Source organism: Crinia signifera, chromosome 5 (genome assembly GCF_055691185.1).
Source record: "Crinia signifera chromosome 5, ASM5569118v1, whole genome shotgun sequence".
In the NCBI taxonomy this organism is placed as follows: Eukaryota; Metazoa; Chordata; class Amphibia; order Anura; family Myobatrachidae; genus Crinia; species Crinia signifera.
In genome coordinates this window covers 292,902,736-292,917,904 of record NC_139221.1, presented here as the reverse complement: position 1 = coordinate 292,917,904, position 15,169 = coordinate 292,902,736, and the positions used below count along the sequence as shown (strand labels likewise).

The following is a 15,169-nucleotide window of genomic DNA, read 5'->3' as shown; positions in this document are numbered from 1 at the left end:
TTGGTGGGTTTGTTGAACTGGGTTATGAGGTAATGCACTAAAGGGGTTCTGTTTCACGTAAGAATCTGAGCCCACAAGCGTCTGAGCAGTGGGACATAACTGGCTTCATTCCTGTATATATACCCCCCGATCCACACAGGGGATTGCTGAAGGGCGAGTTTTGAAAACTGTCAAAGTCATTAGCAAAGTGCAAAACAGCCACCACGTTCTGGACCTGCCATGGTTGTAAGGGGCAAGATGGCAGGGTTTACGGAGAAGCAGGGGTTGTCACAAACAAATTAAGGATTTGACCAGGAAAAAGTCATTCCTATGGGCTTCTAACACAAACCCACTGCCGCCCCGCACCGACCTACCGCCGACCCCCCCTCACCTGTGTCCGGGCAGCACAGACCTGTGAGCTCCTCCTCCCTGCACTTTACATCCTCTTCCAGGTGCAGGGAGGAGGAGAGCCAGCCCCCCCTGCAGCAGCAGCCAGCCAGCCGGGTAAGAGAGGGATGGGGGAGCCGCCGGACCCGCCGCTCATCGCCGGGTCAACGCAAAAGACAGCTCTTAACGCAAGAGCTGTCTTTTGTGATAATTATCGCATATGTTACAGCATATGCAATAATTATGTTTGCGGTAGCCGGTGATAGGGGCGGTAAGGGGGCGCGGATGTTAGAGCATCCCCCCCATAGTCTGATTATGTGAAGACATACAGTAAATAAAGCAGAACCAAGCAGTTCAAATTAGAAACTCAGACAATGGCTAGGTCATCAGTCAAAATGTCGACATGAGGTTTTCACTTTTTTTTGAGCAGACATGTGCCGACAGGCGGTATTTCATGCCCTGCCATCCACTAGGGCAGTGGTTCCCAACCTTTTTTCTCTCCCGTACCCCTTGATTAGGCTTTTCATTGATAAGTACCCCCTCCTCTCATTTTGAAATATGGACAGTACTTAGCGGTATGCGGATCCTTATGCATGTCCTTATATTAAGGAGGAGCGGAGGAGTAGTATACAGCAAGGAATCATGCCCCTCCGTGTCTAGACACTGGTTGTGTATTATCTCCAGGATTCCCGCTAACACCGGTAGGATTAATGTCGCTGCTTCCTCCACCTTTGTCAGTGCTGGGCAGATGACTGCTGAGGGCAGCATGGGAAGCTCCCAGTGGATTGCTGGTCAGGCATATGACACAACATGGTTTGTCTCCATGGCAATGGGTCTTCTTCAGCCATCAAAAGACCTTTTCATTGTCCGCCATTACCAATATTATTTTCAAGTACCCCCAACTGGTCTGCAGAGTACCCCCAGGGGTACGAGTACCCCAGGTTGGGAACCACTGGTCTAGGGCGTGGTGGGAGAATAGAATAGTGTGCCGAGTGCATCGTGGCATCGTGCCCGAAGCATGGCAAGTGCAGCAAGCAATGCAAGGGACTAAAAAATAAAAAAGTTAAAACCCATGTCACCCTTTTGAATGTCGACTTAGCAATAGTCCACCTAATGCTTGTGTCGACCTTCCACCATGTCGACCGTAGGCATGTAGAACCATTTAAGGTGTCAAACTAAGCCATGTCGACCTTCAGTGGTCAACCCAAGGCATGTCCACCTAAAGTTGGTTGATCCAATAACCCATACCCGCACAGAAATGCAAAACTCGGCAGTGTGCAGCAGGCAACTAGTGCACTCCGTAACAGAAGTCCCACTTGTGGCAATTCAGTGACAGAAGCATAACCGTCCCAACACAGCAACCTGCTGCCGATGAGACACAAGACAGGATGGGCATATTCAGATAGTTCAGACGTCATTTATCTCATCTATAATACCATACCCCACTCAGTAGTATCTTGTTCTTTTAGTAAAAACCACTTCCTTCACCAGATCTACCCATCCTGCAGCATCCGGGGCTTGTTTGTCACCACAGTTGCTAAGCAAGCACAGACCAGCTACACTACAATATACAATTTGTACATTATTGTATCATCACAGCAATTCCGCAAAGCTGCTTCTACAGAAACCCCCCCCCCCCCCCCCCCCCATAAATTATGGTCAACACAAATCACAGAATAAAGGGGATTTAATTTTGTATTCATAGACAGAAGTGTACAATATCTCATTGCTACAGTACCGAACTGTAACCAATCATTCACAGCTTTTTGAGTTACTAAACAGCAAAACCAATTTGCAGATCGCTGCTTACTGACCATGCAACAAGAGATACATGAACACCAGTCAGTAAGAACCTGCTTGGAACCCAATCATAACCTTTTTCACCTGTTTCTAAGCTGACAGAAAAATAGAGTGTCATCCCAATAACCACCATTCTCCTCCTCCAGTGCTTATAGTACAGCAGCGTCATGTACTTTAAATGATTGTTGGCCTACAGTTCGCAACATCCTCTCATAATATATTGATGTACCGGGAACATAAGCCTCAGAAACACTGTAGAACCCCTAACGCAGGCATGTCCAAACTGTGGCCCTCCAGCGGTTGTGAAACTACACGTCCCAGCATGCCTTGCCATAGTTTTAGCATTCCCTAATAGCAAAACTGTGGCAAGGCATGATGGGACAATAGCTGGAGGGCCATAATTTGGACATGCCTGCGCTAATGGCTGTGATACTGTTAATTATTTTTCATTTCTGATGGTTTCTTTTCTGATTGTTTCTTTTCAATAGGTTGATTCAGTGATGGAAGCAAGTACCCAATATTTCACTTATGTGCATGTGTCTGATGCTCTGCGAAGGCTCCATGCAGTTCCGGTTTTCCTTGGAAGTGACAGGTTGCTCAGAAATCCAAAAGTGCAGCCAAAGTCTACAGGGTGGAGTAACTTTGTCTGCACCATGGCAGATTAGGGCCCTTATTCTCGTTCACTCGCAGAGGCAAATTCCTTCTCAAATGGACAAAACCATGTGCACTGCAGGGGGGCAGATATAACATGTGCACTGCAGGGGGGCAGATATAACATATGCAAAGAGAATTAGATTTGGGTGGGGTTTACTTCAAAGTGAGATCTATATTGCAGTGCAATATAAATCAGTCACGGCGGAATGTATTAATATACATCACCGCACTTCTCCGCCCGGCCGCCGCGATGCCAGCGCATATGTACTAAGATATGCGGGCTGGCATCGCGGTGCGGTGATGGAGGCCCCCCGCGATACCTGTACTGTGGTGTGCGGGGGTCTCCATCATCTCCCAGCTGCCTACTGCTCCTCTCACGCCAGGACAGCTCAGCATGGCTGTCCCCGGCACCTCCTCCTCCCCCCTTCAGCCGGAAGGACATCTGGCTGCCTTGCTAGGAGGGGTTTACCTTCCGGGGTCCAGGAGGACCTGCAGCAGGAAGGTAAGCCAGGGGGAGGGGGAGAGAGGGGTCGGCGAGGTGGCGGGTATTGCAGTGGAGGGCTGCAAAAAGAAGCCCATAGGCTTCTATAGGGTATCGCCACCCAAAGGTGGTGATACCCTGCCCGGCGGTATCGGTGCGGCCGGGATTTGGTACATAGGAAATTGCAGTAAAAAATTTCTGTGCACAGAAACAAAATAACTCACCCAAGTCTAACTCTCTCTGCACGTTATATCTGCCCCCCCCCCCCCTGCAGTGCACATGGTTTTGTCCATTTGAGAAGGAATTTGCCTCCACGAGTGAACCAGAATAAGGTCCTAGAGCTCAACAGGCAGCCAATCACCTGCAACATCAGCATCATTTTACAGAATCCTCTGCGACTGCTTAGCATCCATCCCACTCTGAATCAGTGTATTGTTTAAATTTACTAAGATGGGAGTTCTACTTCAAATGGGATGTTGCTATCGACAACCGATAAGATACTATATATTTTCTTTTAGCAGGTGCTAAATAAATAAGAAGTAGATTCTGATTGGTTGCCCATAGCAACATCCTAGTGTTCATTCTAGCACCAGCTATATTTGAAAACCCATGCAGTTCCTCTTCCCTGCCTGGGGTGTCGCTGTCTGCTGTAGAGGTTCAAGCACAGTGTGGTCTGTATATCAGCACTGATATGCAAACCAGACCTGTGCTAGAAACACCACAGCAGACAGCGACACCCCAGGCAGGGAAGAGGAACTGCATGGGTTTTTAAATATGGTAGGTGCTAGAATGAACACTACATCCCATGTGAAATTGAACTCCCATCATAGTAAATCCCCCCCTTGTGTTTACTTAGACAGCTGCATTCTGAAATTGTAAACTCAGCATAATAATGTTGGACTCGGTAATATAAACTACAACAGTATATTGGTTATATTTGGGTAGCACAGTGGCTAGCATTGTAGGATCTCCCCACGATCCTTTGTGTTTTCTTGGAGTGCTCCAGTTTCCAACCATAGTACATACTGGCTTCTGGTGTCCCTGGTGAATACAAGCATCTAAAGTAAGGGGAATTAGACCAGAACTTGAACTTACGTGTATATAATATCTGAACAATCAAATCACTCTTTAATCGTCTAATGGACAAAACCATATGCACTGCAGGTGGGGCTGATGTAACGTGCAGAGAGAATTAGATTTAGGAGGGGGGTGTATTTCAAACTGCTATCTATATTTCAGTGTAAAAATAAAGCAGCCAGTATTTACCCTGCACAGAAACAATAACTCACCCAAATCTAACTCTCTCTGCACATGTTACATCTACCCCCTCCCCTGCAGTGCACATGTTTTGTCCATTAGAGCGTGATTGTGCCTTTCTGAGTGAATCAGAATAACCCCCAATACCTCTGGTGCAATAGAAATAAAGAAAAATAAATACGTTTATAAGGCATCAAAAAACCCAATTAAGGGCCTGAACTACCCCATCATTAAAAGAGCAATCCTTGTAGGTAAGGTGATCAGCTAGGACACTAAATACAGGGGTACATCCAGGTCCTAAGGGGGCGGCTGATGTCTATTTGAGGTTATATATTCCCTTGGTTGCTTACAATCATACAGCCACATGAGACAGGAACATTCTACATATGTCATCTTACGCATTGTCCTGGACGATCTCTTTCAATAGATTTGTTGTCTTTTCAATTCACCGATTGCTACAGGCCGCTTAGCACCGGAGTTGGGTTGCATCATCCCACCTAGAGACCTGCCGGGTCTTGGCACAAGGTTTAAGAACAAAGGCTGGATAACAGTTTCAGTAATAGCTATGGGCACAGCACTGTACTCATGGAGGGGAGGCAGTGATGTGTGCAGCTACATGTGGATATTATATGCTTCACTTGGCTTAATCGTGCTTTTTGGATGCTTGACTGGGAAACACAGAATGTGTCCCCTCTCCTACATTGAATGACTGAGCTTTTTATTACTTTTCACAGCAATAGAGAAATGGCCACATCTGAAGCCCGTCTTCTATCTTGCATAAAATCCTCTGCATTTTTAGGGTTCAGGTATTATTGCTGAAAGGCCAGGTAGATTAATCGCCAGCAAAAAAACTATTTATCATAAGGCTTAGAGCCAGTGATAACGTGTGATAGCATGGGGAATCCTATTTAACCAGTGCAGTTATTATTATACTTCCCTCAAGGGTTTTGCATCGCCTTACAAAGTAGTAAGCAGAAACATTGTGCACAAGCAAGGAGGTAAAAGACTACAAAAGAATGCCGTCCATAGGGTACAATCCACACAAACAATGGACCTTATTCTGGTCGGTTCGCACGTCCACGTGCGTTCACATGGGGCCGATGTTTTTGCATTGCGCAAGCGGCCAATGCGAACTGTTTGCTGGGCGCATGCACCCATGCTTGGACATCATTCAATGGTCAGCGAACGATACCTATACTATTTAAGGTAAACATTAAAGGTCATTATAATGAATAAAAATGTTTGCCTCAGAGGTCTCAGCCAATCAATGGCTTCCTAGTCATCTGTACGGGCGTTTTTTTTTTTTTTTCAAGTGCTCTGCTTCTCCCAGCTCCCGCTGCTGCCCGGCAGCCAGCGTCTTCAAGTTCTCCCTGCCCGGCAGCCAGCGTCTTCTCCCTGTCCGGCGCCCTGCTCCCGATGTCACCGCAATAGCTTCCTCCTGCCCGGCTACGCAGCCTCCCCCTGCTCCCTCTGCCTGGCTCTCTATTAGCCGGCATCCCCCGCCCGCTGACGACCCCCGCGTGGCTCCAGGGCAGGGCTGCACATACGATTTAGCAAATCTGGTACTTATGTAATATCTGGACTCCCGTTTTTCTTATGAGACCGCGTCCGCTCGCCACGCTTCGGGCACGGTGGCTCGCTGCGCTCGCCACACTATATAAAATCAACTCCATGCGTAGTTGGATAGTAGGGGTATGAAAAAATGGGGTGCATTTAACATGGGAGTCCAGATAATACATAAGTACCGCAAATCTTATGTGCAGCCCGTCCGACCTACCAACTCTGATCCGATGCACACGGGACCGTGCATCGGATCGGAAGGGATGTCTACAAGTGCGATTTGGGCCGATTTCACGGCCCGATTCATCCGAATCGAGAGAAATCATGCCCAAATCACATAGTGTATGGGGGCCTTAAAAATAAAGCTGTCCAGCATTTGTGGGCTACATATAAAAGCATCCAGTATTTACCCTTCATGCTAAAATAATTATTTGCACCCTTGCACAGTTTGTTACATCTCCGTAGGTATTTTTGCTTTACTTCCATCTCAGGATCTATCCCCCTGGATCTGTATTTTCAGGTCCTATCAACAAATAATACAATCAGGATATCTTGCTGCATTCCTTATGTGCAGATTATCTGTTATGTGCGAATGGAGAATGACACTGCAAGACTTTACATGTATATTCACCTTATTTCACCAGCTTCCGGTGACGGCACATAAATGATCATGCAGTATTTATTTCTGAAACCGATCAGTCCAACAAAAGTACAATTTTACTGTTGTTTGCTTTCCTAAGTGGCAGCAGCTATTGAATACATAGGATTCAAGACAAAGCTTAAGACTAAAGGGTCTGTAGTAAGCATTGGAGACAGTCAAAGTGGAGAGAGATAAAGGGATAGATGTATGAAGCAGTGATAAGGGAGAAGTGCCCCATGGCAACCAATCAATGCTCTGTATAATTTTATATTATGTAAATTATAGATGGTACTTCATTGCTGATTGGTTGCCATGGGCCACTTCTCCCTTATCACTGCTTCATACATCTACCCCAAAGTACCAGCCAACCAGCTCCAACTTAAAATGTCAGTTTTAAACACAACCTGTAACATGGCAGTAAAGAGCTGATTGGCTTATGAAGCAGTGACAAGGGAGGAGTACCTGGTACTTTATCACTGACCAATCAGCTCCTGACTGTTAAGCTACAGGCTGGGTTTGAAAAGGGACAGTTAGGAGCTGAAGGAGGAGGCACTTTATCACTTCTTTTACCAGGCACTTTATCACTTCTCCTCCCTTATCACTGCTTCATACATCTACCCCATAGACCCCTAAATATGTATTTCCAATACAGACTTTGCATCTGTATGTACAGTTGTCACGCATGTCTGATGCTGCACCACCGTTACCTGTAGGCTTCCTTTCATAGCCGCCATAACCATCTTTTGCACCAGCCCAATCTGTTTTTAAGAGATAGCAGTGAAAATAGGCGGATTTACACATGCGCCAACTCCCATACAGGCCGGTCATTAATAATTATGATAATGAGCCCCTACAGTAAATTATAGTGTTCCCGCTAGGCTGTTTTAGCTGGGCCCTGCCCGATTTTTAAAGGGCAAAATGCGCCCTGCCCTTCTAGCAGCTCCCCGCTAAAACAGCCTCACGGGGAAGCCCAGCATTGCCGTAGACAGCGATGCCCGCCGCTTCCCCGGCAGCACATCGACTTCAGAGGGGCCGGGCCCACCCCCTTTGGTGACGGCGGTGACCAGGCCGGCCCCCTTTATAAGGTTATAATCTCACAGTGGAGTTCCATGTACCCATCGCAGCTGACCACAGGCTTTAATACACGTCATGGATCTCCATTGTGACATCCAATACCCATAGAATACAGTATTGAATACATTATCACTTAAAATGCACAAGTTTAGTACAGGACTGACACTAAAGCGATAACAACCAAAATCACCGATCGGATGTGATGACATGAAAACCCTCCGATTACAGTGATATCATGACAGGCGTGTGTATTAAAGCGACAGAGGCATTACCAGGTTGAACTAGATGGACGCAAGTCTTTTTTCAGCCTTACCTACTATGTAACTGTACTGAGAACAGAACTCACCGAGTATGAAGCCTTAACAAGCGATAAAGTGGATGGTGATAAAGAGTGATAAATGACCAGCCAATCAGCCCCTAACTGTTATTGCTCATATCCTGTAACGTGACAGTTAGGTGCTGATTGACCAGTCTTTTATCGCTCTTTATCCCCCACCACTTTACCTCTTGTTAAGGCTTTATACATCTGCCCCACAGGACCTGGATAACTTGAATAAAAGTTAACGGATGAAATTCAGTAAGTGACATAGGGGTAGGTAGATTTATTAAGCCTGGTGAAGTGATAAAGTGAAGGTGATAACGCATCACCTAATCAGTCTCTAACTGCCAAGTTACATCCTGGGATTGAAAAATGGCAGTTAGGAGATGGTTGGCTGGTGAGTTAACACAGGTCCCATAATGTGTGTTTGGTCTCTGTGTTGCCCCAAACAATAAAAAGCATTAGATAGTTACACAGAGGGCCAGATGTACTAAGCTTGAAAAGTGATCAAATATAGAGTGATAAACCACAGCCAATCAGCTCCTGCCTGCCATGTTACAGGCTGGGTTTAAAAAATGACAGGTAGGAGCTGATTGGTTGGTGGTTTATCACTCTTCCTTTATCCCTTTTCAAGGTTTAGTACATCCCACCCTCAGTGACAGACTGAAATGGGCTGGTGCTGGGTACAACTGCTTAAAACAGCAACCTACAAAGCAAACGAGGAGTAAGAAGGTATCCCAGCTTTATCCAAGGTGCACGCAACACTGAAAACCTCGGCGATGACTCCCACACATCCATTGAGGATACATGAAGCATCCCCCCATAGCCAAAAGGTAAATCGCATGCAATGCATTGCACCACCAGCTGTGCTAGCCAAGCGGTGACACAGAACTAACAAGCTTCATTTTTGCCCTTATTCCCCATCCGGTTTTATTTTGAACAAGACACTCACAGTGCAAATGCCTAGTAAGTTGTAGATAAGAACTCCTAAACCATTAATGTATTCTCTGAATGTCAGATAATGAATAAGTAATTGTATTCAAATATATACATAACCAACCTCAGAATACATAATAAGGTAATGCCTATAGTACAGATGGATTTCCCCAATAAAAAATAAGCTTAAACACATCAACATTTAACTGATGACATTTTTAAAGCGAGATATTATATCACAATATTCAAAAATGAAAATAAGGCTCATAAATCAACTGCTAATAATAAGCCTCTCATGGGGCAGCACGGACGGTGTAATGGTTAGTATTACTGCCTCACAGCGCCGAGGTCATGGGTTTGATTTCCACCATGGAGTTTGTATATTCTCCCCGTACCTGCGTGGGTTTCCTCCGGGTACTCTGGTTTCCTCCCACAATCCAAAAATATACAGGTAGGCAAATTGGCTCCCAACATAACTAACCCTAGAATGTGTGTGCGTGTACATGTGGGTAGGGAATATAGATTGTAAGCACCACTGGGGCAGGGACTGATGTGAATGTTCAAATATGCTCTTTACAGCTTGGTAGTACCAGTATATAATGTAACAGGATGCCCTAAATGCCACAGGTGCCAAATACTGCCTCTGGATGGCAAGGCACGCTGGCTCTTGCAGTTCCACCACCACCTAGAGAACCACAGACTGCCCATGTCTGTTTGGCAGAGCCTGCAAATCGCTTCCCTTAACATCTTAATTTAAGATCATGTCATGGAAATCATGCAATAATTAGGTTTCGCTAGAAGCGAACAACATCTGCTTGGTTTAATGATCAGTCAGAACACTTTGTAGTTTCGGCTTTCCAATAACGTTACATTTCTTAATAAGTCACAGCATGGACACGTCCAAACCCTGCAGAGATATTTAAAGTTTCATGGCTGTGGCCACCAGCAAGCAAAGATCATATTTCATTCTATCCACTAATCAGATTAAAATGACACGGGTGACACTCCAGGAATTGCAACGGTTTGGAGCAGGCAGAGGAAGCGCACGCTAGTGAGATACAAGATCATCTTAGATTACCAATCAAATCTATTCATGCACCCATACTGACAAAAGATGCCCTGCAGCACTGTGCTGTAATACTGATTTATATACAGATGTACATCAACAGACATTTAACCTCTGTCTCCGAGTGGGTGTACGATCAAAGCTGGTGGCGTACTTATCTTGCTGGTCACAATGGAGATGGTACAGCATACATAGTGCAGCAGGCCAATTCTGCAAATTGGACATTTGGGGGGCAATTTTAGGTTCTAACAAGGACACTGTAGAAACTGAGCTTTGCATAGAGTATGACGGAAAATGCAGCATATCCACAATATTCATATTTTGGATCAAGCTAAATTTTGACATAGCTCAAAAAAAAGTCCAAACCCACTGCAGCCAAATATAACTGAGGTGTAATAGGTGACAATTTTGGAATCGCACAAGAACAGCAATGATTACCATCTCTTAATACCAAAGGAATAAAAGGACTTGGGCACAATTCTGAGACTGCTGGCACCTAATTACTCAGAGAGGGCTTACAATGTACTCTTCCTGGCCTAGATGGCGAGCCAATAATTGACATTCACAGGGTGTATATAAAGATGAGAGGAAAACACACAGTTAAATCATTGAGGTGACAGAGAAATGAAAGTTGTCCTCTGTTGCGGAACCAGTATCATGTTCGGTGGAATGCAGTGATGTACTGCATTGACCTCTGCAGTGGCCAAACAGTCTGGCGGCCAACATCTTTCTATGCTCATCCCATATAACAGAGCCCAGCGGACGCCAATTGCCACTTGTGCAAAAAACAAAGTTCCAGAGCTGACACTTAACTCCAAAATAACATTTACTGATGAAGAACACATAATAAACACAAGCGCATTTAACTTCCAAGAAGGCAGGTAGCAGATGACAGCGCAGCAGCAGATGCCAACTCAGCAGTGCCAGACACAATAAGCTGCCAGCAGTCTCAGCACACAGCGTAAAGGGCATGCACTGGGTATCACATGTGGCCAGCCTGCATGATATGACTGAACAGCTGTGCTCTGCCTCCTGCACCACAATAACCCTGGCATGCATTTCCATATCTCCTATGCCACCTATTGTACTGGGAGCTCTGTGAGACACTGCAGAGCATTGTCACCCAGCACAGGTCCTGTCACTGGCTGGGACAACCAGGGGATGGTACAGTAAATACATGTGACAAGCCATCCATCAGCCCCTGCATGGACCACTCTCTCGCTCTCTCTTACCGAGTGATTGACTCCCCACATCAGGACGCTGAGCAGGGGGTCGCTGGCCCGGAACAGCTTGACTTTCTGAGCCACAAAGTGTTTCTTCTTAGTCTTGGTCTTACTGGCCAGGGCTGAGGCTATGCTGGCGGCTGCGGCCATGGTCGTGCGGCTGACAACCCCCAACGCTCTATCCGTAGAACGTTACCGATCGTGCCCTCTGCAGCAGCCCCTAATGCTGTAGTCCCGAACGCTGCTTCATCCAGTCCCGGAATGATACAGATCCTGCAAAGTTCTGCGCTGATACATATAGGATAGGAGGCGAGAGGGAAGGGAGATCGGAAACTGCAACTGCCCAGCACAGCTTCTATATCCAGCCCAGATAGGAAGGGGCTCTTCGGGCAGAGATGTCTGTGTGATGATCTAGATCTGTAGGCGTTTCCCTTCTATCTCTAACTACAGATCTGGCCCCTTCTTGTCTTCCTCTCATGCCAGGCAATGGGATTGATTTAATGGACCTCCCTTCTGTTTCCTGGAGGGTCTCCCATCCATCCATCCATCCATCTCCTCTCTCTCCGCTGGATGACAGCAACGAATAATGCTGCTGCTGCTGCTCTCCCTGCAAAAGAGAGAGAGGGGCAGATAGGGTTCTGCTGCTGAATGATGATTGCACAGTCCAGCTCGCACGCTCACACATACACACACACGCACACGCATAGATCTTCCCCTCCTACTGCTGCCTGATCCCTCCTTGCAGTGCACAGAAGACACACACACTCCTACTTGCATGCACACTCCCCTCCATGCCACTCAGGCTCACCAGGGTCTGCAGAACTCGTCTATCCTAGGTGCAAAAGCTCCAATGGCTTTCTACCCTCCTTCTTCAATCCCTGCTGCTGCTCTGCAGCACGGGCAGCTGGCTGCATCTTCCCGGGTCTTCCGGCCGCTTGCAGCTTTGCTGACTGACAGCATCGGAGGAGGGGCGGCCGGGCCCGGCCTCTGCAAGCACAGGCAAAGCCGCCGTAGCGCAAGGGATTCTTGGTTTCATCAGCGTGTGCCTGAGCAGTGTTCGCGCGGGAGGGTGTGAAAAAAAGCAATTTTCTTGTCCAACTAACTTGTCATTTAGATACTAATCTTTAACCTGCCTTGGGCAAATTAGAAAATCAAGCATGTTCACTACTGGGCACGTAGATTATTAGGGGATCCGGTTGGTTCTTCGAAAGGCAATAGGTTGACACATGAAAAGGGTCAACAGGCTTTAGGTGAACATTGCCAAAATATCAACACAAGCAAAAAGTCGACTTTAAAAATTGTTGACACAGGCAAAGGTTGAGTTTTTCTTGATTTTTTTGTTTAAAACCGGACTTGTTCCAACGGAGCATAGAGTTATATTATATTAATAGTGTGCCAAGTGCAGCGAGGCACCGTGCCCAAAGCATGGCAAGCCATGAGAAGGGTTGCAGTACACTTATACGGCTTATCCTCGGCAGATTTTGACATAGACAACAAAAAAGTGAAAACTTTTTTCATTGTTTTGGCCTATTGCCTGTTATAATATTGGTTGACTATCGACCCAATCAAGGATGGTGTAATCGTCAGCATTACTGTCTCACAGCACTGAGGTTCAATTCCCACTACCTCTATCTGTGCGGAGTTTGTATATTCTCCCCGTACTTGCATGGGTTTCCTCCGGGAATACTCCGGTTTCCTCCCACAATCCAAAAATCTACTGGTAGGCTAATTGGCTGACAAGAAAAATGAACCATAGAATGAATGTGTGTGTGTGATAGGGAAAATAGATTGTAAGCTCCACTGGGGAAGGGACTGATGCGAAAGTTCAAATATTCTCTTTAAAGCGCTGCAGAATATGTAAATAACTGGTAATAGATCATTACTTTTGAGCCACACCCATTATTAGCATATGTCAAGTAATTAAAAAATGTCACATATTACATATATATGGGGAGTGGTGCTTCCCTTGTATAGGACACAGGACCGGCGTCACCACTAGGCAGCATTAGGCATTTGCCTAGGGCACCGGCCACTGGAGGGTGGTAGTCGGGAGCAGGGACCCCCCTGGAAGGGAGTAGCTGCTGTCACTCCCCCCCACCAACTTTGCCTCTTTTAAGTTCCAAAAATCAGCGCTGTCCCGCCAGAATTAATAGTTGGGAGGTTTTCCACTGGAAACTGCAAATTCAGTCATGTACTGAAGACATATACTCTATAGGCCTATACAATGCCTATATAGTATATCAGGCTTGCCTACCCTCCCGGAATGGCCGGGAGCCTCCCGAAAATCGGGTCCCCCTCCCGGCCCCCTGGGATGGTGGGCAAGTCTCCCGCAATTTTCTCGGAGCCCAGGCACCCCCCTTCCCCGCAACTACACCTGCTGGAATTTGCGCTGTACGTGAGAGGAGCAGGGCTAAAATTACGTCAATTGTGTCATTTAAGCCCCGCCCCTCTTCACAGACCCGCTAATCACTGCGTTTTTGTGGAATGGGGGGCGGGGCTTCATGACATCAGCCTCTCCCCTGCATCCCCCACCATGTCTGATAAGGCTTCTCCCGGAGAGGAAATCAAAAAGGTAGGCAACTATGTAGTATATGGACTCTATAGGCCTCTCCTGCAGCCTCTTTCTTCCCTCGGAAGTGGGAAGCCGGAAGGTTGGATGATGCAATTGACATGAAAATGTGTCATCCTAGCCAAGGCTACAATGGGCTAGTGATTTATGGAGATGGCATGAGCTGTGGGGACCAATATCGGGACTCTTTAGCATTCTGGATATTGGTAAACCTGCATCAAATCCCCAAATAAACATATTGGGGATGTGGCTGCTGTGGGAATGGAGGGATTGCAGCAGGTGTCATGCATCCAGGTGATACCTAATATTTGCATCTAACCCCAATGACAGCCTCAAATATATCTTGATAAACGGTTCCTTTAAATTAAATGCAGCTGCCGGATCCTATTACAGGTTTTCTGTTAATCTACAGGCGCACAGAAATAATCTGTCTAAAATTACAGGTTTTAAGTGACAAAAGCTGTCTGTAAGAACTGGGATCTACAGCAATCTCATGTACGGCCTTTGGGGGTTATGTAATAGGTTCTGAGTTTAAAGAACAGGCTTGTTTCCAGCGAAACTTCACTAAATTTAATTTGAATACTAGTTGTTAATCCAACCTTTAAACAAATTGCTGCTGTATATTTGTGCTGCCCCATAACTGCTATACGGTGCAGCACGGACAGTGTAATGGTTAGCATTACTGCCTCACAGCACTGAGGTCATGTGTTCGATCCCAACCATGGCCCTAACTGTGAGGAGTTTGTATATTCTCCCCGTGCTTGCATGGGTTTCCTCCGGGTTCTCCGGTTTCCTCCCATATTCCAAAAAATATACTGGTAGGCTAATTGGCTCCCAAAAAAATTAACCCTAGAATGTCTATGTGTGTGTGCGTGTACATGTGGTTGGGAATATAGATTGTAAGCTCCACTGGGCAGGGACTGATGTGAAGGTTCAAATATTCTCTGTATAGCGCTGCAGAATATGTGTGCGCTATATAAGAAACTGTTAATAACAATAATATTTAGCAGGGAGCTGGATGAAAACACGCGGGTTACGCTTGGAATTTATGTCATAACTCTCTAAAATACAGTTTTTGGTGATTTTCAAAAACAATTTTACTGCTGGAAAACACTATGGGGTTTATTTACTAAGGTAGGAGTTCTTTTGAAGATGGGATGTTGCCCATAACAACCAATCAGATTCTACTTATTTAGCACCTTCTAAAAGATAACAGATAGAGGG

General features: G+C 46.1%; 1 protein-coding gene across 2 annotated transcripts in view; it reads right to left on the bottom strand.

The window, feature by feature from the left end:
- Positions 1–12,340, bottom strand: part of PIP4K2A (phosphatidylinositol-5-phosphate 4-kinase type 2 alpha) — a 132,484-nt gene extending 120,144 nt beyond the window's left edge. Inside the window, exons 1-2 of one of the 2 annotated variants that reach the window (XM_083189288.1) lie at positions 12,185–12,340; positions 11,386–11,983 (exon numbers count right to left, since the gene is read on the bottom strand). In XM_083189288.1, coding sequence (XP_083045414.1) covers positions 11,386–11,526 — 141 coding nt within the window. In that variant the 5' untranslated portion in view covers positions 11,527–11,983; positions 12,185–12,340. Of the gene's footprint in view, positions 1–11,385; positions 12,079–12,184 lie in introns of those variants that run through there. The other variant, XM_083189287.1, reaches the window with a different exon arrangement.
- Between the last annotated feature and the right edge of the window lie 2,829 nt (positions 12,341–15,169).